General features: G+C 45.4%; 1 protein-coding gene across 2 annotated transcripts in view; it reads right to left on the bottom strand.

The window, feature by feature from the left end:
- PPFIBP2 (PPFIA binding protein 2) overlaps nt 1-25,055 on the bottom strand; it is a 134,089-nt gene that overhangs the window by 49,495 nt on the left and 59,539 nt on the right. The window contains exons 4-5 of one of the 2 annotated variants that reach the window (XM_069471128.1): nt 10,762-10,854; nt 6,714-6,827 (exon numbers count right to left, since the gene is read on the bottom strand). In XM_069471128.1, coding sequence (XP_069327229.1) covers nt 6,714-6,827; nt 10,762-10,854 — 207 coding nt within the window. Of the gene's footprint in view, nt 1-6,713; nt 6,828-6,994; nt 7,031-10,761; nt 10,855-25,055 lie in introns of those variants that run through there. The other variant, XM_069471129.1, reaches the window with a different exon arrangement.

Genomic DNA, 25,055 nt, shown 5'->3' with positions numbered 1-25,055 from the left:
ATTAAAAAAATCTGATAATTCATTAAACTTAAGTTTCAAAGTTTCTCAGAATTATTCATATCTCCTAAATCCCTGCCTTAGAGAAAACAAGCCCTCAGCTCCTTTCCAAGGCTAATCTGCCACAATTGTATACTGCCATCTTCTCTGTTAGCTTCTTTCACCTTTAAGAACTATTCCCTAGCCCAGTAAGTTTCCAGGTTGCACATAAGAGTATGCTTCAAAGGATAAAATGCTTTCAGAATTCATTCCTGAATTGCCCCTCCTGACTGACCTCCTTGTTTCTGGCCATTTCTCAGTCTCCAGACTCTTCACACATCCTCACACAACTTGATGAACCTTAAGGTTACTTCCTGGTTAGCCGGGAGCCTTTGTTCTCTGAGCTCTGGTCCTGTTTCTCCCTCTAGCTGGTAACTCAGACTGACTCCCACTCACGTGGTCCTAGACTCTCCCTCTCCTCTGCATTGCCTTTGAGGAAGTTCCCATCCAGCTCTGTGCTACTCCAGGGGAGCACCATCCATCACCCACTCGGACAGGCATTTAATCTCTCCCTCACCATCAGCTTCCATTCCTCAGGCTATAAACACGATCAAATTTCTGACATTCTAAAGAAACTTCCTACTTGACCCTGCCTTCCCCTCAATCTACCACTACCAACACCCATGTCCTCTTGCTGGGCAAGTGCACACACACTGTGTGTGCGTGTGTGTGTGTGTGCACGTGTGTAAATGCTGTCTCTCTCTGTCCCTTCTGTCCCCCTTCTTCACAGCCAAGCTCTTGAGAGAATAACCTACCCCTGCTGCCTCATCTTCCCGTCACTCCTCAACAAGATTTCTGCCTGCCTGCAACCTGGCTGCTGCCTTCACCAAGTAGGGCACAGAGACAGTTCTGGTTCTGGGGACCAATGTCCAAATTTTGAGATGCAACTTATACTTCTCAGCTCGTAACCAACTCACCCCACATCCACCCAGGGTAAGCTACTCCTTGCCACCCCATCTGCCTTGCTCTAGGTTTTCACAATCTTTCTTTTTTTCTTCTCCATCTCCTTTGCTGGCTGCTTGTATCCTGTCTAGCCTGTAGGGAAAACATCCTTGGATCCCTAGCTCTCCTCCCCAACACTGGAGTCAGCTCTGCATCCAGACTACTTGTCTGGCCAAAAAGGCCGCCCCCTGCTGGAGGCCTCCAGACCTTCAGGGCGAGAGGGACCCTGTGGGCGTCTCCTGGAGGCAGGCAGCCACCACAGTGTGTCGGGAGGGGTTGAGGATGGGGGCCAAGGTGTCCCAGGCAGCATTCTGCTTCCACTCCCAGCTGTGTCCAGGGTGCCAGCATGAGGGGAGGGAGATGGCATGGGAGGAGCGTGGTTTGTTTTACTTACTGTGAAAGGGCCATGAAAGTGAATGATGAAGTTTTAGGAAAAAAAACCAGTAGACAAAATTACCACTCACCCCTCTCACTTCACCACTACCTCTAACTTCTTCCAGAAGGACAAATACTCCTCCTGTCTCAGAGATGAAAGAAAGTTTACATCACAGAGGAACCGGCCATTTCCTTTTTCTAAAGCTCAGGTTCTGACTGGAGCTGATAAAAAGAATTGCCTTTCAACTTATTCTCCCCTTAACGGGCCACATCTTGAAGCAATTACCTCCATCTTTAAGTGTGGAATAGGACCCCGGGAGTTGCTGACCAATGACAGACGGCTGCAGCCAGACCGGCAATCTGAAACCAGAATGAATGAACGGGCCATGGAAAGGCATGAAAGGAAAAATCAGTCTCTTCGCCCTTTGAAGTAAAGACCAGGCCTTGCGGGGAAGCCTCGCTCATGAGTAACACTGTGCAGAGCAAAGGTGCTTACAGTCAACTTGAGCTCGATTCCAGACTCAGTCCCCACTAACTAAATCATCTCTCTGAACCTCACCCATATTTGTAAAAAGGTGTTAAATTATCTGCTCCATACTGTGGTCTGGAGATCCAACATCAAATGAGATAAACTTAAAGAAACTAGTTATCTCTGCCTCATAAATCCCCCAGAGGGAGTTTAAGGGAATATTTGGAAAATTCCTGTTTTCTTCACTCATGACTCAGTGTCTCACCTCTCCAGACAGATTTGGGCTCCCACAGGATCATGTACACAGCTCCGTTTAATATTCTTTCTGAGACAGAAATGCCTCCTTAAAGGTTCTCCTGGAAACTTTATCAGCCAGGTACTAGACCTATGTGGTGGGCCCCATAACCCCCTGCTCAGTGTCTTGACTTACACTGGCCATTTGTGTCGTATTTCATGTTTAACAAAACTGGAATAGCTTTACAACAACTCTAAAAAGGTAAGAGTTGGGCAATAGAGAGTCCATATTGTCATCCCCATCCTCTACAAGTAAAAAAACAGGCTCACTGACTTTTCCAGATTAACAGCAAATGGTAACTTTACAAACACAACCACAGACTCGCACCCTGACATCTGTCCGTCTCCCATCCCCACCCCGCCCCCTGAAAGGCAGCCAGAGCAGTGGAGCACCTAAAACCCGAAGCTCTGGGTCAGGTGGGAGGATGGAAGCAGAGGCTGTTGTCTCCAAAAGCAGGGTTGTGTCCTCACAAGGAGGTCTGCATCCTTTCTTCCTCTCCACTGTACCCCTTTACCCCGTTTTCCTTTTGACATTGAACATCATTTCTGTTCTTGACATTTGTTACACCTGCAGATGGCCAGTCTCTAGAAAATACTCCATTTGGCTGCCAGCTCAGTGTAAAACCTCTTATCCACTGAGAAGCACCAGCTTCTTTCCTGAGTCACCCCCCTCTGGAGAAGAGTCTGCGATCAGGGGCGGAGAAACTTGGGCAGGAAGATACTGGACCCTAGAGAGCCCACAGAGACCACTTAAAAAAAAGCCACCAGAGACCTTAAATACACTGGCAGACCAAGGGCAAGCCTTCCTGTGATACAGAGATTTCTGAGCCAGTCACAATGAGGTCGCTGGTCCATGCCTGAACTCCTAGGATGCAAGTCTGGGCACTGGACCCTAGGAGTCCAGTGTGCAGCTGGTAACACCGTGACTTGTTTAAGGACCAGAGAGGCAGGGCCCAGCACTCTGGGATCTATACCCTGGCTCAGACTACCTCAGACCACGAAAACTGACTCAGGTTGTTCCCCCTTAAAGATCCATTTGAGAAACGTCTCTTCTTAATGGGGAAAGTTTCCTGGGCAATCCAGACATGCTCCGAGACCATATCTGGGTAGGTGCTTCCATAGGCAGTCCTGAGAGATGCTCGTCAGTGTCCCCTCCCCACCCTGCATCCTGCAGAGGGCTACAGACAAGAACTATTATGTTGCCCTCGAATGTGTTCACAATCTAGGTTCTGCCTGTGTGCACCTGCCCCTGTGCTGGTTCTGTTTGGTCCTGGTGTGCCTGTCTGCCCCAGGAGAGGTCCTCATGCTCTCTCTTCCTGGAGGCTGGATGAGTTCATGTGTGGACAAAAACAGACGGGAGCTGGGAGAGCAGCACTGAGCAGGGATGGGGCCAGGCCAGGCTGAGGGGTCCATGGCTTATAAATTGGGTGAGGGACTAACTGCTCCCCCTTGGGCTCCTAGAGGGAGGCTAACATTAGTCAGGAGAATGGCTGTGGGGAGAGACAGCTCTAGTTCTTGCAGCCTATCTAAGCACAGCGCTTAGGCTGTGCTCACTGGATCTGGGTTTCCTTAAGTCCTCCCTCCTGCTATTCTAGCCAGCGGAGGGGCAAAATCTAGCAGACTGGAGGCCTGCAGGTCAGGCTTGACCTATAGGCATGTATTGTATCATTCATGCAGCATTTTTTAAATTTAAATAAGCTGCCAATATTTTAAAAACAGACATATTTAAATCTTTAAATTCGGATTTCCAGCTTCTTGTGGAAATGGGAATAGCGAGCATTACCAGGCCTACCTACGTGGGCAGTCAACTGGAGGTGGGCAGCAGCCGCAGCAGCAGCCAGGGTGGATTCAGTGCACAGGGTGATCGGGAGCGGCACTCCCAGGGGAAGCACCTCGTCCACAGGCAGTCAGAAGGCCCCATGCTGAGACAGTGAAAGGTTCTTCTTCAGCCTCCCAAGGCCTTTGAGCAGGAGGCCAGGCTTGGCTCAGGGCAGGACCAGTCTTGGAGGCCGGCAGAGAGAGGCAATTGTTTGCCTCCATGCTCTGCCTCCAGGCCATGGGTCATTCTTGCTCCCATCAGCAGAAGCCAAGAGCCCTGCAGCCCAGGATATCTCAGGCAAATCCGGCAAGTGTTTGCCTGCCCCCAGTTCGCAGGACACATACACACCCCAAGCCGTAGACGGCATTGCGTCAGCACTGTGGGGCCACCATCAACTGTCTTTACAGACAGCAACAGGCAGGTTTCAGGAGAGCAGCAGCATGTGCGGCTGAACATTCGACTGGGGATTTGGAGCTGGGAACTCAAAGATTTCAAGTTCTAGTACCATCAAGCCCAGCAAACACGTGAGTGAGAGCTGAGGCTCAAATGTATCCTATGACCTGAACTCACAATGTGTCAAGAAGGGATTATTCCACACTCTTATCATTTTACCCTTGAAAGACTGAGAGAACACGGGGAAAGCTATGGGCATAAAAAGAACTTGATCAAGTTCATGAAGACCTTTGAAATCCAGAAGTGGCAAATAAAGAGCTACCATACTCTAAAATATACAGGTCTGGACATCCACCTCTGTGGCACATGGCACCACAAGCCTGATACCACACTGGTAGCATAAAAGGAAAGAGGATTTAGAACAAATAGGATAAAAAGGGTAACTGAGGTTAAGACTTTTTAAAAAGTCTACAATGCCATCCATGGGATAATGCCCACAGGGACAAGACAGCCTCTCCCCAGGTGGTGCTGGGCACCAACATCTCCTTGGCACAGACTCTGACACTGGAGCAGACACACTGCCATGGAGAGGTGTGGAGAGCAGTCCCAGGGGAGAGGCCGAGGCGGCTGCAGATGACTCAGGCACTACAATGCAGCCATTCTCTGACCTCTCATTATGTGGTTACTTGCCAGCGACTACCTTCCTGAAACATCAACCTTCTGACATTTTTCTGACACGTTCCCTGCCACATTCAAATTTTCTTGGTCTCTCTCTGGACTGTTTACACAACACTCCATCACCTTCCTCCCGTATCGTTCCCACCTCAAAACGACACCTTGTGCAGACTTGAAAATACAGTCCAGTGGGCTGTGTTATGCACCTTTTATGAAAATGCTTTCTTACCATCTGAGATTTTTTCTATCAGAATATTTTCTTTCCTGAATCTTCAAAAGAAAGACTCAACTTGAAAGGGGGAAGAAAAAAGACTCAACTACTACTGCTACTCAGATTTTCAGAGATTATTATGAGTAAGAGAAATGGCATACAATCTAAATGGGAAATCAAACTAAGCCAACAGCGTAGTAACTTATTAATCAGCAATGAAATGATAACAAACAGCTCCTGAGCTGTTGCAACTAGTTTTTCTGAAGACATATGTATAAAAATACTTTGTAAAAAAGTTCTTCAAATGCACTCAAACAAAACAAACACCAGAACTAAGATGTTTACCCTAAGACTAAAAGTAAAATGCAAAGCCTTTAATTATTACTATGCTGTCAAGAAACAATCTAAATCTTATGCTGATCATGACAATAAAAAAAAAAGTTAGTACTCTGGGAGAAAGATTATAAGCAGTCATCTAATTGAATCCACTTATTTTAAGGGACTTTCACTCTTTAAATAATTGGTGAGCATCTTTTATGTGCCAAGGGCTATACCAGGAACTTATAAGGCATACACACGCACACAAATTTTAGTCATAGTTTAATTTTCAAAATAACTTAAAATGCAAAAACAAATTAAATTAGGAAAATCTGTTAATTAGATATGTCATATTAATAGATTTTATTTAAAAATCTAATTAACTTCTCAACAGTTCTGAAAAGACCCCTTCTTCCTAAACATTGCAGCTCATTACTTGTAATACAGTAAAACTATTCAGGGGTAAAAGAATGATTAAGTCAATTATAATACTTGGCCAAAATAATCTATGATAAGTGATAGTAAAGATGACTACAGAGTAAAACTTAAAGATGGAAAAAAGTCACTATATCATGGTAAGCATACAAAATCTGAGGACTAAATTGCACCTCTGGTGTGACAATGGCTTTGTAAATTACATGTAAACATAACAACAAGGACCAAAAGGAAACAAGGAGAAGACATTATTTGAATGGTAGGGGAGCAGGTAAATAATTTGATTTTGATGTCTATTAAATGAAAATATTATCTAATAACTTTTATCAAAGAAAACTACACAGAGCAGGAGGGTGCAGAGCAAGGTGGGAAACGGGCGCAGAATAAACTGAGAACTGACTTTCTAAAGCCCCAGATGCCAGGCAGTCAAACTGTGGTTCCTGTGACAAGATGAGGGCTCCCTGACCACACCAGGCCTGGAGAAAGTGCTGCCTGGGAATCTGTCTAACCAGCTCAACAAGTTCTCAACAGGTTCTCAGCCCAGCCCTTCTCCGCCCTGCCCCCTCTGCCACTCTCAGTGTTCAGGCTGGTTTCACCTGCTGTATCAACATTATGCACTGAGGGCCAAGCCCAGCTCCAGGCAGGACGGGAGAGTAAGCAGTGGAAGCTGTGGCCTGGGCACACAAAGGGACTTCAGCACTTGGGCTGCTTCAGAACCCAAGGGCCCTCAGCCCCACCGCCCTCACCTGTTGAAGCATCTCCTCAGCAGCATTGAGTTTCACCTGATGTCCTTCCAGACATACTTCCAGGTCCCGAATCTTCTCTCCTTGGGCTTCCACTTGATCTGTGAGGACACTCACCTGTTGCAGAAAATAAAGCAGTGCTGGAGAGGCAGGAAAGTCTCCCCGCATAGGTGAGCCATGAGACCCCACCATGGACTCCACCATGGGAGGAATAGCTTTACTTTTTGCTGGGTAGTGGGTGGGGGAAGTTTCCTGGTCAAGGGCAGCTCCAGTCAGAGTCTTACCTTACCAGGGAGTCTTGGCCCCTGCCTGAATGACATGCATCACGTTTCCTGCTCTACGAGAGACTCAAGAGAAAAACACTCAGCAGCCACAAGAGCTGCCTCTGGGCTGGACTCCTGCTCCTTGTGTCTCCTGTAGGACAGCCCCTACCTTAAGGCACATCTCAGCTGGCTTGCCCGGCTTCCGCCACCTCATGGGGAAGAGCAATCCAAACTTCCATGGAAACCAGCCAATGACCTTACCTCTCTCATAAGGGTGTGAGGCCCGCTCACCTATCAGGTGAGGCTTTTGAAGCAATTAAGGAATGTGGGATGTAAAAGGGCATGTATTAGCATTGACAAAACTTGGCTCCAAAAAGGTTTCTGTGCTTCACAGGCCAAAACATGACTCTAAATCATAAATATAGAGAAGCCACATTGTATATACAATGACAGGGGGAAAAAATTCATCTTTTTGAAGAACCCCGAGAATCTCTACTGAAAAGACATTAATTATCAGTAATAAAAACTCATTTATAATGCATCATTTAAAGCAATTAAATTATGCCCCAAATGCATACTAAGTAGGGTTTTCATGGCCTTCTCTATTAGCAAACTGCCCCAGGATCCTTTTCCTTTCTTAAGAGATGGCTCAAAGCAGGAAGAGAAAGAGAATGAGTGGCCTCCCAAAAGTAAAGAAATCGATGGTTGGTAACTTGAGATGCCTTAGACCCTTTTGGTTAGAGTCATTCCCATTTACATATAGATTATCCTAAATTATTTCTCAGTCTGTAATGGAATGATAGATGGAACATGAAAGAGTTAATGTGAATTTGCTTACGAGTGTTTAAATAAACCTTATGAATTATAAAGCTCCTGTTTAAAAAGGAACCAATCTAAATTAATACAGCTACTTTAAGCTTTCCATTTTTATGATCCAAATGATGAATTATTGAACTATATTCCTGGAGTTGATGCGTGATGTGCTAACATTGCACTTTTAATCCAAAAATGGTCTTCTTCTGTCCATCTTACACACAAACCTTTGTTGGGATTTGTTTTTTAATCCTTATGGCCCAATACTATCAGCACTGGCCTTTCCAACAGCTAACTCCACTTTCAAAAAGGTAGGATTTGGGGAGGTGGGTTTTGCTCCCTGGGATCCAGAGCTTCTGCTTGGGAAGGATGTTTTCTGGTTAATCTTATTATGAGGATTAACATTTATATGGTCTACACCACACCCAGGGGCCATGTGCTGTTGGTCTCCCGCATTCTACAGCTCATCAGGTGCACGACAGACTGAAGATATACAGACTGGGCTGCAGCAGGGGCTTACGAACCTCAATGCTGACTCTTAACTATTATGAATGGAGGGGTATAGAAAATTGGGACAAAACATAAAGGAACCTAAAATGTGACCTTTGTTCAATAAAAACAAATATTTTCAAGCCCTTAAACTACATGCTAGGCATAATTTCAGGCACTGGGAGATACAGACGTAAAAAAAAAAAAAAAAGACAACAATACTTGCATTAAAGTGTTACATTATAATGAAGTTATAAAAGATTTTGGTTTTGTTTTTAACTAATCCTAGAAACAAAGTATTTTGTTACATGCGATTTGCCTTGCTCTTCTACAAGTAGAGCAGGGACAGAAAAACATTCTGGGCCAAGATCTCCAATTAGGTCAGTCTGGCCGAGCAGTTGTGTGAAGGAAGCAAGCGGCTTTATCCTGCTGAGGATCCATCTAACCAGCTCCGTGAGTCCACTGAGGAACAGGAGGGATCACATAAGAGCAACTCCTAGCATCTGCCCGTAAGCTACTGGTGGAATAGAAACTGCTGGGGGTCGACTTCTGACTTTACTGGCAAGTAACTTCCCAATTGTGTTAGGATTATTTAAAATAGGGATTTTATTCAAGAATTCAGAATTTTAAGAAACCACGAATGTAAAAGAGAACATTATTACACAGGACTTCTTTATTAAATTGTAATCCTCTCTAAATAAGCATGTGTTATTTCAACCATGAGGGTCCTGGTTCAAACGTTTACAATTTCATACTGTTTGCTGCAAAATTCTAACTAACTTGGATACTCTTTCATTAATCATGTCATTGGGATGGAGTTTCAAATTACACATCCCTTAAACATCTGCTCTACAATGTGGTATACAATCTGGCCCCTGCCACTTCTCTGAAGGCGGCTCCCACCACCCTTCCTCACAGGCACCAACTCCAGCCACAATGGCCCCTTACTGTTCTTCCCACACACCAAGCACACTCTTGCCTCAGTGTGTGGGCTGGACTGACCACCTCCTCCACCTGGAATGCGCTTCTTCAGGTATCTGCCAGCTCCCTCCCTAGATCCCTCCTACCAGGGAGATCTTCCCTATCTACACAATCCTCATTCTGCTTTATTTTTTTTCCATGGTACTTACCACTGCCTGAGATATTTTATGTATTGGTTTATTGTTCTCTCTCACACACAGAAGATCCACAAGAACAGGGACTTCGTCTGTTTTGTTCACTGCTGCATACCCAGTGTCTAAAACTAGCATTCCGCAAGTCATGGCTACTCAATTATTTTATAATGAACAAATCAATGGAGTGAAGAAAAAAACAAAACTAGAATGCCAAATTGTATATTTGGTATGAGCTCAATCATTTAAAATAGAGGCAGGGCAGAAGGAAAACAAACACTAGAAACAAAACAAATTGTTAACCTATTTCTTTAAATTCTTTTATAATTTTGAAAGTCTCTAGAATCATTTATTATTCTTATGTTGATAAAATAAAACAAATAAGATAAAAAGAAAAAAAAAAAAACCGTACTGCTGCCTTACAACCCTACTGCTCCAAGCTAAAGCCCACAGCCTGGTGGCCAGACAGCCCCCACCCCTGATACCCACCTCAATTCCACTACCAGTCTTATACATCGTCCTTTAAACTTTTAAGGAGCTGGAACTAGGATATTAGTCTTCATATTTTTCAAACTGTTAATTAGTATCTGATGCATACCAGACTTTGAGTAAACGTTTGCTACATCAGTTTATACTTTTGAGAGCTAACACAACAGAGAGCTCCTGCTTCAGCAATGGCTGCCTTCTTGTGAGAACGCCCAGCTTTATATCAGGGAACACAAGCTTCCAGAAGTGAAAATGTTCCTTTGGCTATCTTTCTCCATGAAAAGTTTTGGAGTTCTCTCTTCAAAGGAAGAGAGCCATCAAAGGCTTAGCCCATGTCACCAGCTCCGGGAGATCTGGCATGAAAGTGATCAGTCTAGATCCAGCTTCAGACAATTTGGACTTGATCCCACTAGCGTTCACCCTCAGGCCTGTATCATGAACAGCTTTGTTTCGTTAGTGACATGACTCAAGGGCTCCTGGAGGACAGGGCCCATTTTGTTCATTCTTAGTGCCTGGCAGTCAGCCTGACCACAGGGCTTCCCGTGCATAGAGGCAGGTACTTGGTAGTACATGAGAAATAAATGAATTCACAGCCCCAAAAACCAAGTCCAGAGTTAAACTGTGCCCCCAGTTACTTTCTTCTTTATTTCAGGAAAAGTGTTTTTTTAAACCCATACACTTTGGGGATTCTGGCAAAAGAGCATTTAAAAAGAAAAGAAAATTAAAGACAAAAAAAAAAAAAAAAAACCCAAAAAACCAGCACAAAACCATACACTTTGGGAGCAGAAAAATCCCAACCGAGAAAAGCTCATGTGCTCCCTCCCACTTAAGGGAAGCTACAGAGTTGAAGGTAACAGGACACGCTGATTCCCACCAAAAAGGACCCACCTGTAATATGAGGGACTCCTTATCTCCTTCTAGACGTGCCAGGCGTTCCTGGTAGGTTTCATTGCTAGCAGCACCGTGGTGATTTACCTGGGACTAAAGGGAGGAGAAAAAAGAATACACTTAAAGGATTGGAAAAACATCTTACCAACTTCCAAATGGAACATGCAACGTATGCAATTTGTGAGGACAGTTTCACTGATTATATGTACAAAATCACCCACCAAAAACAGGAAACAAGATTTCAAAACTACCACGAGGAGGACCAGACCACATGCCATCGAAAGGTGTGCCCTGGAAGTTGGCACAACCACCCCCCGGATGACCTCACCTCTGGCCAGGAGGGCCTCGGTGGAGCTCCAGACCCAGCAGTGCTCGACTTGACTGGACTTGCTGGGTCTGGTTCAGCTGGAGTCACAGCCTCTAGCAGCTTGGCAACAATGAGGGTCTGCTCTTTGAGGAGACCAGAGAGCTGGTACCATTCACCAAGGAACTATGTGGGAACAGCTCATGTCCAGATCTTGGCATCTCCTAACTTCCACACCAGGCTTCTCCAAGGCCAAGGCACACCTTGCTGCATGGTGGTTCAACCTGAACATCACAGTGAGCATGGAAGATGGGGGGGGGGTGTGCAAACTGCAAGGCCCTTCATCTACTGACGTGTCTCTTCCCACCCCAATCCTCCCCTCACCCCCCAACAAGGGCTTTGGCAGCCAGGTGGCCAAGTCATGTTTCCGTAGTGCTAGAGCCGAGAGAAGCAAGCTAAGATGGAACAACTACAGAAAAAGCTAACTAACAGTCAGAGGTATCTCAGGGAGAAAACACAGGAAATGGAGAGGAGCCAGAAACTACAGAAGACAGGAAAGGGAGAAGATGTGAAATGATAGAGGAGAGGTAGAATCTTATCAAATGCCCTAAGTAGAAACAGGAGCTGTCACTTTCTAGGGTGTGTCTGACCTGGTTGTGGGCAAAGAGGAGGGAAGGAGTCACTAATGGCACTGACTTGGCCCCAATACCACCAATGCCCCTTCCTCCATGCCAAATGGAAGGCTGAAACCAGGCTGCCCTGTCATAGCCATTCAGATGCTTGGCAGTCTGGAAAAACTCTTATTGCTAAATGGGAAGTGGCTATCATGATGATCTGAGCTGGTCTAGTGAAACCATTGCTCCAGTATTCATGAGGTGTCCACCACCCAAGAGGAAAGTCACGTTTGTGCAAAAGGGGGTGAGTCAGAAAGGCCCAGCATTGGCTCACCTTGTCCTGAGCCCATTTGCCCACATCTCAGCTTTTAGAATGGGCTTTCCCACTTCCCTCCATGAGAAAGGGCACCTCCTTCCTCCCCACATCCCACCCTTTCCCAATGAACTGCCTAAGTGAGGGCAGGTGACAGAGCCATGCCCAGGCCTAGGACAGAAATGGGGACCAAGCATTCTGCATGCAAACCCTAGTATCTTGCCAGTGAGTAGTGCGGAGGGTGCAGTGGGAGGACAAGCCCAGCGGCCACCTCCCAGGGCAGCTGTGCCAGGCACATCCAGATGGCAAACACCACACCTGCGGCCACACCATTCATGGCCTGCTACTCCGGCCTCTCTGGAGTCTGTGTCTTGTTCATTGTTATGGAAGCTATTTCATGCCACAGACAGGGGGCCTTAACAATTGCAAATGACTTCTTTGTTGCCAGCAGTTTATTATTGTTACATTAATTAATATTCCAGTTCTTACACGGTCAAACTCTCTGACTAGCATCCAAGGACATATTATAACCTACATTTTCTCAGAACCCGGGAAGAAAAGAAAGGAAAATAATTGTTAGTAACAGATCAAATTCTTCTCTGTCAAAGAACTCACATGATGGTGATTTTCAGTGGACAGAGAATAGAAATGGACCAAGGCAGCCTCATGAAGCTTTGCGCGTGGAACCCCAGTGCCAAAATCAGCATGGAGCTGCCTAGCACTGGTGGCTGCCACTTCTCCAGCAGGAAGCGAAGGAAGACCAAAGGGAAGATTCCTTCCACAAGACTCCAGCAAACACCACACCAACTATGCCTTATTTAAATCGATGTTCTTTGTTATAATAGTCTGCCCATACAATCACCCAGAGGGGCAGCTATTTTTACCAATTGACAAACAAACAAAAATAAGGATAAGAAAGTAAGTTGAAGGTCAGTTAATAAACAAAATGCATGCCATAGAGACCATAACACATACTAGAAGTGAATCAAAAGTCTGAATCCACTCTAGCAGCCAATGAAAAAAGAGAAGCACGATCAGTTAAAAGCACCCAGATTAGTAGGATAAAATGAAATTGATTGCCTTGGGGAAGCATAACTATTCCTGGGCAAGGGAGAAACTTCTCTTGTTTTCACAGAGAGACTTTGTGTAATGGGATAAACAACATCCATGACGACATCCTGACAGTAAACAGAGCCCAGCAGAACTCAATGCTTTTGTGTGATGGTTCAGAGGCTAATGGATAATATGGGCCAAAAACCAAAGCAATTCTATGGAGACCAGTGCAATATGGCCCAAGCACACTGCTATAAATACACAGCAGGCACTTAGGCAGCACTCAACACACGCCAGGCACTATCCAGGGCACTTTACCATAATGCTTGAATTTCTTACAAATTTTTTTTTTATTAATTAAAATATATTTTACAATCTAGAAGCACTGTTTGAGAACCTAGAACAGTGGTTCCTGGTAATTTTTCCCTCCCACAGCAGACTTGAGGGGACAATCCTCTCCCAGTGGCCACGCTGGCCCCTATAGCAGTGGTGCACATAGCAGAGAGGTCCCTTACCCCAATCCCTGTTCTAGGGGAACAGAGTGCCTTCCCCTTCTACATATTCTCCAAAATCACTGCTGTTCCCTAGCAAGCTTTTGAAAGGTATTAAACAGTAGTAAAATGGAAATAATGTTTCAGACAGAAGTCCACAGAATTGCCATCCTTTGCTTTCAGTGAAGTCCAGAGCTGTATGTTTTCACCATCTAGACAAAACTGGCATGTTAAGAAAACTGCAGCTCCTCAGAACAGCACAGGTCAGGATCAAATGCCACCTCCAAGTGGAGAAGAACCAGAAGAACCTGGAAAGCTCCCAAGATCAGGGCCAAGAAGAGGATTATCTTGTTGATGCCCATATTCCTTAGCCAAAGGTAAGCACTTGAGTTTGAATGAAGATGTATGTTCTTTATTCCAGTAATTGGGCAATAAGTTCAATCACTTTCAGATGTTACTCTTGCATTACATGAATAAAATGGCTGCATTATCAGGGCATAAAAAGCCATGTGGTTATCAAATGATTCCAATGTATTGAGAAACATATTTTAAAAGACAGTGCTAGGACACACCTCTATTTTGTTCTACTTTGAAAAGAGCTTGTTGTATCAGAGGGTAACACCTGCTTCCTTAATTCTAATAGTGGAATTGCAAATAGAAGGCTTGGATCAATACTCAGGTCATACATCTGGGGTCCTTACGTGATTTCGGGTTGGTGACATCTCTGAAAAGTCTTGTCCATATTCTCAATTAGATGAAGTGATAGAGCACTTGCCCAGCTCTCCAGCATGAAGTTGGGTTGAAAGAACCATGCCCACATTCCACTGAGAAGAAAGTTAAATAGAATTCTGCAGGATGCTATATGCTAACCTTCGATTTTTCCCCACTATGGGATGACAAGTGAATGTAAAGGATAGTACCAACCCTGTTCTACTCTCCACAGATGAGTATAAGTACGAAAGAGCTAATGTTTCCTCAACCAATGACATTAGCCCCCAGGCCAGACCTGTCCAATGGACTACTAATGTACTAAGCTGTGTTACATATATTTGATCAAATTTTGTCCTGTTTTGACAGTTATTGCTACAAATGTGACAGAGGGAAAAATCAATCTTCTCATCCAAGCTTTCCAAGGTCAGAGCTGTTCATGATACTAAAATTCTGGCCAGGTGTGGTGGCCCATGCCTGTAACCTCAGCACTTTGGGAGGCCAAGGAGGGAGGATTTCTTGAGGCCAGGAGTTCAAGACCAGTCTGGGCAACATAGCAAGACTTCATCTCCACAAAAAATAAAAAAATTAGCTGGGTATGTGATGAACGTCTGTGGTCCTAGCTACTTGGGAGGCTGAGGTAGGAGGATCACTTGAGCCCAGGAGTATGAGGCTGTAGTGAGCTATGAATCCTGCCACTGCACTCCAGCCTGGGTGACAGAGTAAGCCCCTACTTGTAAAAAATAAATAAATAAATAAAATTTAAAAATAAAATTCATGTTAGTTACCTAAAAATATTGTGAGGGTCATGTGATCTATGTATTCTATGGAGGTGAGATGTTGACTATTGACTGACATTTCCACAGCCTCTTGCATTTTGATTCAAGAACGCCACAGTGAAACACACTATATCTCTTATATCACAGAATTGAAACAGGACAAGGAGTTCCTCTTGAATGTATATTGTCAAGGACTCAGAACCTTTAGGCAAGATTACTGAAGTCAAACCACCTTGGCCTTTATCACAGCTTTGCTCTCAAGATGCTGGGCAAAGTCTTGGATATAAGGAATCCATCCTCTAAAACCCAGATCTCTTGGAGGCATATAAAACACAGTCAAGGTCTTCTCTAGGCTTTGAGAGGGATACTCCAGAGTGCCCTCAGGATCAGTGACAACATAGCTCGACTCTTACAGGTTGTCTTACGGGTCTGTTTCTGTAAGACCCAAAAGGCTACTGCTGCTGGGGCTGGGCAGGCCTAATACACAGCTGGAGCAATCAACAGCCTAAGGTGGGGCTATTTGCTAAGCCATCCCTAAGTGAGAGGCTCAGGGAGATGTAGCATCTGGGCAGGGTATTGTGGTTGGGGATCCTGGGGTTGATCATGACAGCTAATCAGCCTCAGCAGTGAGAATACAGAAGGAGGACTGCCATGTAGCCAGGAGGGACAAGGCTGACCAGCAAGATTGCAGCTGGGACAGTCCCCACAGAAAGGGCAGTGTGGGCTGTACAAGGACACTAGCCTAATCTAAACCAAGTCCTGTCCCTACCTCTCCCATCGCTCCCCTGGGTCAGTAAGCAAAGAGTTTACTCTTAATAAGTTCCTTATGTACAGACACCTAGATACTGGCAGACTCCAGAATTAAAGGTTTCCACATCTTGGGGAACACTGCATTTTAATTAGGGATCAGATTACGAGGGGATATTTAAGGCCCAAGAAAGAAACCTTATCATGAATTGTGGAGAAATCCCAGATTAGTAGATTTCCTCCTTGTTCTCTGGCTAAGGGAAAGGAATCCAGAAGACATGTATGAATCCCGGCAGAGAATTCTTCAGAACCCTGCTTTAATGGAAGCTATTGTTAGTCCATCCAGAGTAGGCTGGGATCATCATGCTTACTGTAACCATGAGGCACAAGCGAGAGCTGCCATCTTCCTAGAGATATCCTCAGCTCCCAGCCACCCAATCCAACCTTGGCTCACTGGAATCCTTCCTCGGAATTTTTAAACTTGGGAACAGAGCATGGTGGTAGTGATGCTCGAAGGTTCTGGTTCTGAAGTGGTCAGTGACCATGTCCCCCTCCATGTGGAAAAAGCTCGTTTGCAGCAGGAGTCAGCTATGAAGCCAACATGCACAGAAAAGCAAACCACAGCCAAGAAAGAGACTGGTGGCATTCTCATCCCCAGTTCATGCTGTCTAAAGACGGAGCTATAACCAGGCCCTTTCTGTTGGTCCCCTCTTGGCCTAGTTCAAATTGAGTTTCTGTTATTTGCAACCAAAAGTCCTGGCTAATGCATTTGTCTCAAAGGGTGATCAAGTGACTGAAATTTACTCCTTTGGAAACAGACTTAAAGGAAAGAATTCCTGCTATTTGGATGCAGAACTGAATTACAAAGGAATTCTGCCTACTGTTGCTTGATTTGCTTAAACTGGCAATTTTTAAGACAGGGTTGTCAGTTCTAAGTCAACTACAGTTAAAACCAGGATTATCACTGAGGGCTGAGAATCACTGGAGAATCTACTTTGTGACACAAGGCGAGTCTGTGTGGGATGTGCCAGGATCAAAAGGCACCCAGTGTCTGTGTGTGGAATGGATGGCTTTCTGTCCTTCGCCTGTTTGCCTCCATTCTTATCTCCCCTGTAGAGCAAGACGGTTAAGACAGGGAATGAACACAAGATGCAACAGGCATCAACTGGGGGCTGGGAGGGTGGGGGTTGCAGGATGTGGGATAAGGAAAAATAAGTTTGTTAGGTGTGGTAGCTCCTGCCTGTTAACCCTAACATTCTGGGAGGCCGAGGTGGGAAGATTGCTTGAGCTCAGGAGTTCAAGACCAGCCTGAGCAAGAGCGAGATCCCATCTCTACTAAAAGTAGAAAAATTAGCCAGGCCTTGTGGCACACGCCTGTAGTCCCAGCTACTCGGGAAGCTGAGGCAAGAGGATAACTTGAGCCCAGGAGTTTGATGTTAAAGTAAGCTACAATGACGCCACTGTACTCCAACAGCCCGGGCGACAGAGTGAGACTCTGTCTCAAAAGAAAAAAAAAAAAAAAAGAAAAACTAAGTTCAAACAAAACAAGAAATAAATAGGAGCTAAAGTCTAAAAGATATAAGAGTGCAAGGGAAAATGAATAAAGGAAAGGTAAATAAGAACATAAATTTATCTCACAACCGTTTAAGAAGCTGGAAGAATCAGACATCACACACAGCTGTACTAATGCCAGGTCTGGGAGCTGGGAGGCTGAGAGCTCCAGGTTCTCTGTTCCCCACCCTTTGCCCAGGCAGACTTCAAGGCAGGAATCCCTGGGGACTTTGCTGGGAGCTTCCATATTCATTTACAGAAATCCTACAGGGTCTTCCTCCCCAGAGCACAGCCTTTTCTGCAGAAAGAGCACAAACCAGGAACAAGTAGGAGGCCAGGGCTATGGCTAACCATGCGTGATCTCAGGCAGATCACTTCGTCTTAGGCTTCCCAGCCTTTCAATAGGAAAAGCTACATCTCGCAGAGCAACAGAGACAGTCAGTTAGGTCAATATATCTTAAAACGTGGGAATGAAAGTACAGGATGCTCTTTATAACAGGATACTCTGTGTAATATAAACAGCTTTTGAATGATCTCAGGAATATGGAAATCATTTAAATGGCTTTCTTTAAGCTAAAAGACCAAAGTTCAGGTACAAACAGCTCATCCCTTCTACTCAAAGTTTTAATTGACTCACTCCTTTTCTGCAAGAGAACAAGAGAGGCAATATTTCTGATCAGGACACCTAAGAAATAGCTATAAAAATCTGTGCAAACAACCAAGGGAGCAATATCCAAAATACTTTCGGGCTGGAAAGGGAGAAAAGGCCTACGTGACAACACAGAACCCACTGTCAGCTAATAGCCCTGGGACCGTGCCTTTGATCCACATAACGAAAGGTGTGTTCACTTTCCATCATCCCTTAAAAGGTGCTCACATTTTGAGTCATATCTTTATGGCCACAATTTTTTCCTCTTTACAAGCACTTTACTAAGTACTATAAGTACTATGTGTTACATACACATTTATAATGAGTACATTGAGAATTTCAACAGCTGGTAATGACTAATCATAAATACTTGAATTCCTGTTTCTGTTCCAATCTAGAAGTTAGGTCAAGTTTAGGTTAAACGTGAGCTTTACCAGCCAGATCAACCCTCAGCAGCCTCCTAAATACGTCACCCTGTGTCCGCAGTGGCTGGTCAGACCCACGGGGCTTGCTCACTCCTAGCCTGGACCCTCCGCTGCAGCTTGGCCCAGGGATAGTCATGTCGGGCTCTCTACAGAGTTCCAGATGGGGGCTGAGTGCTTGATGCCATGGCTGGTGTCAGCAGAATCCTTGGGAGCAAGACTCCTTTATGGCCTGGCTGGCATCTGCCAGGAGTGCACCCCTTTACACATGCTCTGGTGTACTCTCAGAGATGCTGGGTGAGGGCAGTTCTGTAGCATTCCCCAACTGACCTCCTGCTGGCACTACACGTCACTAAACATGGGGACAGAGTTGGTTCCAGAGCAGTCAAATGGGGCAAGGGAGGTCACAAGGGGAGTGTCATTTGGTATGCAAGTAAGGAGTGTGGGAAAATCCTAAGACAGCTCCCCAGCATGACAACTCCAGCCATCATGTTGGTTTTCAGAGCAAACGGTTGCTTCTAAGAGCTCCTGCCTTGGGGTCCTCGGAACACATCGGCCTTCCTTTTCTGATATCAAGGTTTGTTGTCTGGCCAGGTAGAGTCACGTTTCCCCTCAGTGCTTCTAATAAACTATTCAGGATCCTGGCCACAGTGTATACACTGTTCCACCTGGTCAGAGCATGTGAAATGACATGATGGCTCTTTGCCTGTAAATATGCTGGGATTTTGAACACAATACACTGGGTAAGCCTTGGCCCTGGATAAGTCTTGGAATGGTTCTTCCTTCTTTAGCCACTGAGATAACACGTGTTTTTAGCACAATAAGAAAACAAAACAAAACAAAACAAAATGTGTAGTTTTTCCAGGCTGCCTGGTCAAGAGGATCTTATCAAAATCCAGAAAACCCATAGCAAGTAGCCCCGGCTGCCAGATACGGGGCTGCAGGGGAGATGCCAAAATCACTAAGACTGTATCACAAGCTCAGAAACATCACTCACATGCAAACCTTTTCAAAACTTGGAAATTATACAGACTTTAAAAATAAGAGGTCCAAAATAAATAAAAATATGTAGATCACAGAAGCTACAGTTAATTCCTCTTACATGACTCGGGTGACTCATCACCAAGGGAACCAAGCAGTGTGAGTATAGAAAGATGCTTATAAATAGGTAAACTTCCTCTAGATTGTTTTGGTTAAAAGGAATCTTGGGGCTTTCTGGCAGTTGTTATAAACCCAACTGTTTCCAGGACCAGTTCCACTTTTTCTAGGCAAAGAACAGTCAAGCCAATCTACCGTCTTTGGCACAGAGTTAAAGAAGTTTCTCCCAAATGCACTGTGAATAGAGCGCAATTAGGTCCTTAGCTGCCAGGAGTCCAACAAGAGAGATCCTATCCTGACTTTGACCCTTGTGCCCACCTCCTCTTGGTTTCAATTACGTATGAGGAGAGGCTAAGTGCTGCTGGTGGGGTTATCATCCAATGATCTAAATGTCCACCTATAAGGAAGACCAAAGCAGAGTTCATAAGTAGTAATTAAATAGCTTCTTGGTTGACCCATGTTCATGTCATCACACTCCATTCATGTGTTTATTCAATGACTCGAATATTCCTGAATACCTATTAGGTGCCACTCTGTTTTAAGCAATGATTCAGTCCTTGCCATCAAAAAGCTATGTAGTCTTACAGGGAAGGAGGACAGAAAGGAAAAAAAAAAAAATCAACCTTTACAGCAGGATATAGTACGTACACCAACAGCAGGGGCATGGGGGAGGGAAGGATAAATTTTACCTTCAAAAGAGGGAAGAGGCTTTATAGGAGGGGCACCATTTGGATGATTGAGTCTGAAGGCTAAAGGAATGCCCCTAGAATGGGAGAACAGCACCTTTGGAAATAGTCTTCCCAATACAGACATGCTATTCATGAAGCCATGACAATAGCCATCCTTCAGACATCCTGGTCTTCCAGAACTAACACAGCAAACAACAGATACCTTGAAGATGGACTATCCATAAGCTCTCCAACCAAGGAGTTAGCGTGAGACTCCTAACTGATCTTCCTGGGGAAGTAGATTTGGAGAGAAATGCATTTCATTTACCAAGATCTTTTCCCAAAATTATAGCCTTGGCTAAACTTGGTCACTGCTAAATTCTCTATCAGGTGGTTGGGTACAAAAGGAGGTTTTGGCACTGGGCTGCAGTAGTAGTACTTGCAAGTGTGCTGGTATCTGTGAAGGGATGATATTAAAGTCAGAAGGAGAGTAAAAAGAGCAGACTCTTTGAAGACTTTCCTCATCTTGCCAACTCCAATAGACGCACTGACTCATTATTACTGAAAACACCTTCAGAGACAGAGCGGCAACATTGGGTGCTGGAGCTGGGGTGGAGTGGGCGCTGTGGCTGTTTTAGCTCGCCTGGAGGCAATAGAGCTAACTGCCTGGTGCCTCTTGGACTGCCTAGACCTTCCACATGAGGAGCCAACAATCAAATAGGCGTGAAAGAGCCATAGCTGGAGAATACAGAATTAGATGAGGGCCAAAGTGAGCTGCTCCTTTGGTCACAAGATTGTCATTAACTCTACAAGATTCATAAATGGGAATGAATTCAGGGGAAAATGGCTAGGAAGGTTGCTTGGGCACTAGAGGCGGCAAGAATAACATTACAGGAATTTTAAAGCTGACCACAGGAACAAAGCCAGTGCGCAGTAGGTCTGGGAGTGAACAAGAAAAGTAGAGATGGTGAGTTTTTAGCCTGCTCTTTCAAGAATCCTAATAGTGAAAGGAAGGTAAGTTGTAAGGCAGCACGAAGAGGTAAGCACAGGGTCAATGATAGTTTTGATTTACTTTTTCCCTAAGTACTGAAGAGAAGCATTTTCCACCGAGGGCAAAGGACAGGTAGGCAGGGAGGAATTGAGGGAAGAAACAATCAGAGGAACAAGAGGAGCTGCGACAGGATCAGGTCAAGAGGACAGGATACTGTGATAGCCTTGGCCAAGAGAAGGGACTGTTGGCCAGTGAAACACAAGGAAGTTGAAAAATGACATCTGTAAACGGTTACACTTTGTGGTGAAGGGGAGAGAAGATGAGAGATACATCCAGGTTTATTTGTTTTTCTTTTTATCAATGAAGTAGACAGTGACATCAGTTGAGAGGGGAGTATAAGGTTGGAGACAGATGGAAAGTGTGAAAGGATGGGAGAGAAAGGAATGCAGGGATGAGTCAAAGGATCCCCAAGCCCACGAAACTGCCAATGGCTGTGCTGCTTTGGAGTACCTGCAAGCTATTTGGCACATGACCCTGGTACGATGCCACTTTATTAAATCCCACTGTGTAAAAGAGGCCCAAAGGCCTCTCTTCAAGGAACTGGCAGACAGGAGTCACAGGTGCTAGGGGTCAGAGATGGCATAATTCTAGCTCCTCAGTTGTACTGGGGAACATCATGGGCAGGCACCTTGGGTACATCGGCTAGAGGTACCCATAGGAAATTGTGGACAGCTGGCACCCTTGAGCAACCACACTCTTGCCCTTCCACTGGGCTTGAAAACCCTCTCTGCTCGGACTCAAGGTTGGCTGCCTGGCTCTGGAGTAACCAGAAGTTGTCAGTTGTGATTGATGTCATCATCCCTATAACCAACACTTATGACGTGCTTTCTAAGCACTTTACATATATTATTTATCCATATTTTACAGTCAACTGAATCCCAGGAAGGTTAAATAAATTACCCAAGGTTACACAGAGATGAGATATGAACCCAAGGAGTCTAGATCCAGGATTCATGCTCTTAACCTGTAGAAGCAGCTTTCACAGAAGCTGCTGCTACTTCTCCAACTTTCAATGCAGCCCAACATGAAAGCAAGGCAAGTCAGCGTCTGGAGCTAGGACACCTGTGTGTCTGTATTTGCTGCCCTTCTGGCCCAAGTGGCCAGGCTACTAGATCACCCATTTGAGCACCAGATGACATAGGATAAAGTCTCACATTAGCAGCTTGAGTTCATTCCACATTCTACTGCAGAACACAAGCCAATTGCATGAGGAATCCATGGTGATTCCATTTTCTTTGTGACTTTGGGTTGGAATTTGGCTTAAACACTGAGAGTGCTGGAAGCCAGGGAGGGGTGTGAAGATGCTGACAGTGCTGGGACTACTGTTCCTGGGAAAATGAACTCCTGCTCAGAGGGCAGTGGGTAGGTCCCACAGACCCTGCTCGAAGCTATTTTTAGAGAGCTTTCATGGTTGTGTGGGTTGGAGCCACTGATCTCAATGCAGGACAGGTGTGAGCTGTTTGTGAGCCAGGAACCAACACGTGACCTTCTAGGTCCTCAAATGCAGCCTTTGACTGAATCCATATTTTACAGAACAAATACTTTTATTAAAAGGGGTGCAGCAGAGAAAGAGGAAGCTTTTCTTGCCTCCTTTGGTGCTTAAAAAAAAGAACAGTCTTGAAATTAGAAGGCCACAGTTTCCCCACCCCTGGCTGAGGTCCGTCTAGACACTTGTGACAGGAGATTGCCTTGTCTCTGCTTCATCTGTTAGAAGGAGCAAGAGCATTGGCTTCCTGGACAGCCTTTACTCAGCAACCACAGCCAAGCTGGCTGAAGCCAACAGCCAATGGGGCCTCTGGTTATCTACGCAGGCTGGGTTGCAGCTGCCTCTTTTAGGCCTGTAGCATGTGCAGTTTGAGACCTCCATCTGGAATGCAGGAAGGGGCCTAGAGCTGAAGAACTGAATGGGCTGAATTGCACTGCTCAAAGAGAACCTGGTGCCACCTGTTCCTCTTTCAATTTTCCCCTTCCTGGTAATAACCAATAGTAGTTAACAGCAAACATGGTATTGAACGTTGACTTACATGCATGGTACTATGTAAAAACCATCCTATATGTATTTTCTTACTTGATCCTCAGGTAAAATCTATAAGTGGCAGGTACTATTATCTTCCTTATTTTATACATGGAGGAATCCAAGCTTTTGAGATAACCTACCTAGGATCATATAGCTAGTAAACACGGCAAAGCCAGGATTTTAATCCAGGCCTCACTCCAAACTCCATGTCCTTAACTATAACAGTACACACTATCCCATCCATCAAAGGCCCCAGAGCAATGTTTTTCTTCTGAGCAAATATTTCTCACCCAGCTCTGTGCCTCCCTGAACACAGGTGTCTCCCCTCCACCCTGAGGCATTACCCTCTTGGACTAGTGCAAAGGACAAGGGCTCCTACCCTGTGAGTCAGGTCACACCTCACCCAGGCACCTCTTCTTCTAGAATCCACCCCCGCCCCCAACCCCTTGTATGGGAGAATGAAGGAGACAGCATTTTCACCTTCAAAAACACGGGCTCAGAGAAACCTGCTCTCCAAAGCTACCTCAGCTTAGCACGTGAGAAGGGGTGAGTGAGCCATGCAGATGAGAAGTGCTGGGGAGAGGCGGGCTGGGGTCAGCAAAGGATTCTCGGGGTAGGGGTGGGGCGGGGGGAGGCTTGATGGAGTCAGAAAGAGTGGGTGGGAATGAGAAGGAGCACATCTGGGGGAAAAGCTCTGAAAAGGGAGGGAGTATGCTCAGGAGCTCATCAGGTAGATATAAAAGACTAGGACTCATGATCAGGGTCATAGGATGAAAGGGATTGTTTTCAAGGAGATTAAAACAAGCTGGCAGTACTGTTCAGGGTAAAGAATAGGGAAAACACTCTGATCACATTACCTATAACATGTCCAGCACTTCATGTTTTGCTTTTTTTTATGTTCTTTAAAAGGTAGAAGAAAAATATCTGTTTAGCTACGAGTCATCCTGGGGGATTCTGAAGTTTCCTTGCTCAGAGCTTCCCTACACAAACTTCTAACTATCCCCCATGGCCAGAGCTCACACCCCTGTGTCTCAGGACAGAAGGGGCCTCCTTACATTGCATCATGTGCAGAATTAGTTCCTCCACACACAGAGCTTCTCTTGCACAAGGTGCAGAGTTACAACATCGGCCCCAGGGGCTGGGACATGGCTCCGGTAATTCCAAGCACATGTTGGCTGTAAGGACCTCTTAGTTAAGAGCTTCATTTTAGATATGGAGAAATAAAGACTAAGTGATGGGAACTGCACTTCTTACCTGTTTTCCTGCAGCATCTCCCCACTGAGGCTTTTTACTTAAGATGATTCCAACCCATGCCAAAATGTCTGGTCATCTCAGCAGGCTCTCTGGAGGCTGAGATGCCCCAGGGGCTGAGCACAGACAGGATTTCTGCTGGATTCTAAACCAATAATTTTCTACATATTTGGCAGAGGAGATGAAGAAAGAGGACTGGACTGGGAGATAGAGAACAGGGTTCATGACCAGGCTGCACCACAAATAGCTATGACACTAATAACCAGGAGGCTCTTCGCCTCTCTTGGGCTTTGCTAAATGAGGGGCTTGTACTGGCTGATCCCACGAAGCCCTCCTGCCCTATAATTGTGTTCAGCTGCCTCACTTTTCCCAACACTGCATACCATAGACCACATCACAGCTAGAGTTATTTTCTTAAAATACAAATTGGGCCCCCAGTATATCCCGTGCCGCGCCCCTGCTCCAAGTCCCCCGGCACACAGACCACATCACCCACAACCCTTCTCTGCGGCCTTCGCTGTCCTGCGTGAGCCGGCACCTGCCTGCCCTGCCCACCACCACAGGGCTTGGCCACACCA

Source organism: Eulemur rufifrons, chromosome 6, assembly GCF_041146395.1.
Source record: "Eulemur rufifrons isolate Redbay chromosome 6, OSU_ERuf_1, whole genome shotgun sequence".
In the NCBI taxonomy this organism is placed as follows: domain Eukaryota; kingdom Metazoa; phylum Chordata; class Mammalia; order Primates; family Lemuridae; genus Eulemur; species Eulemur rufifrons.
Note: the sequence above shows the minus strand (reverse complement) of the source record. Positions and strands in the feature narration are given on the sequence as shown.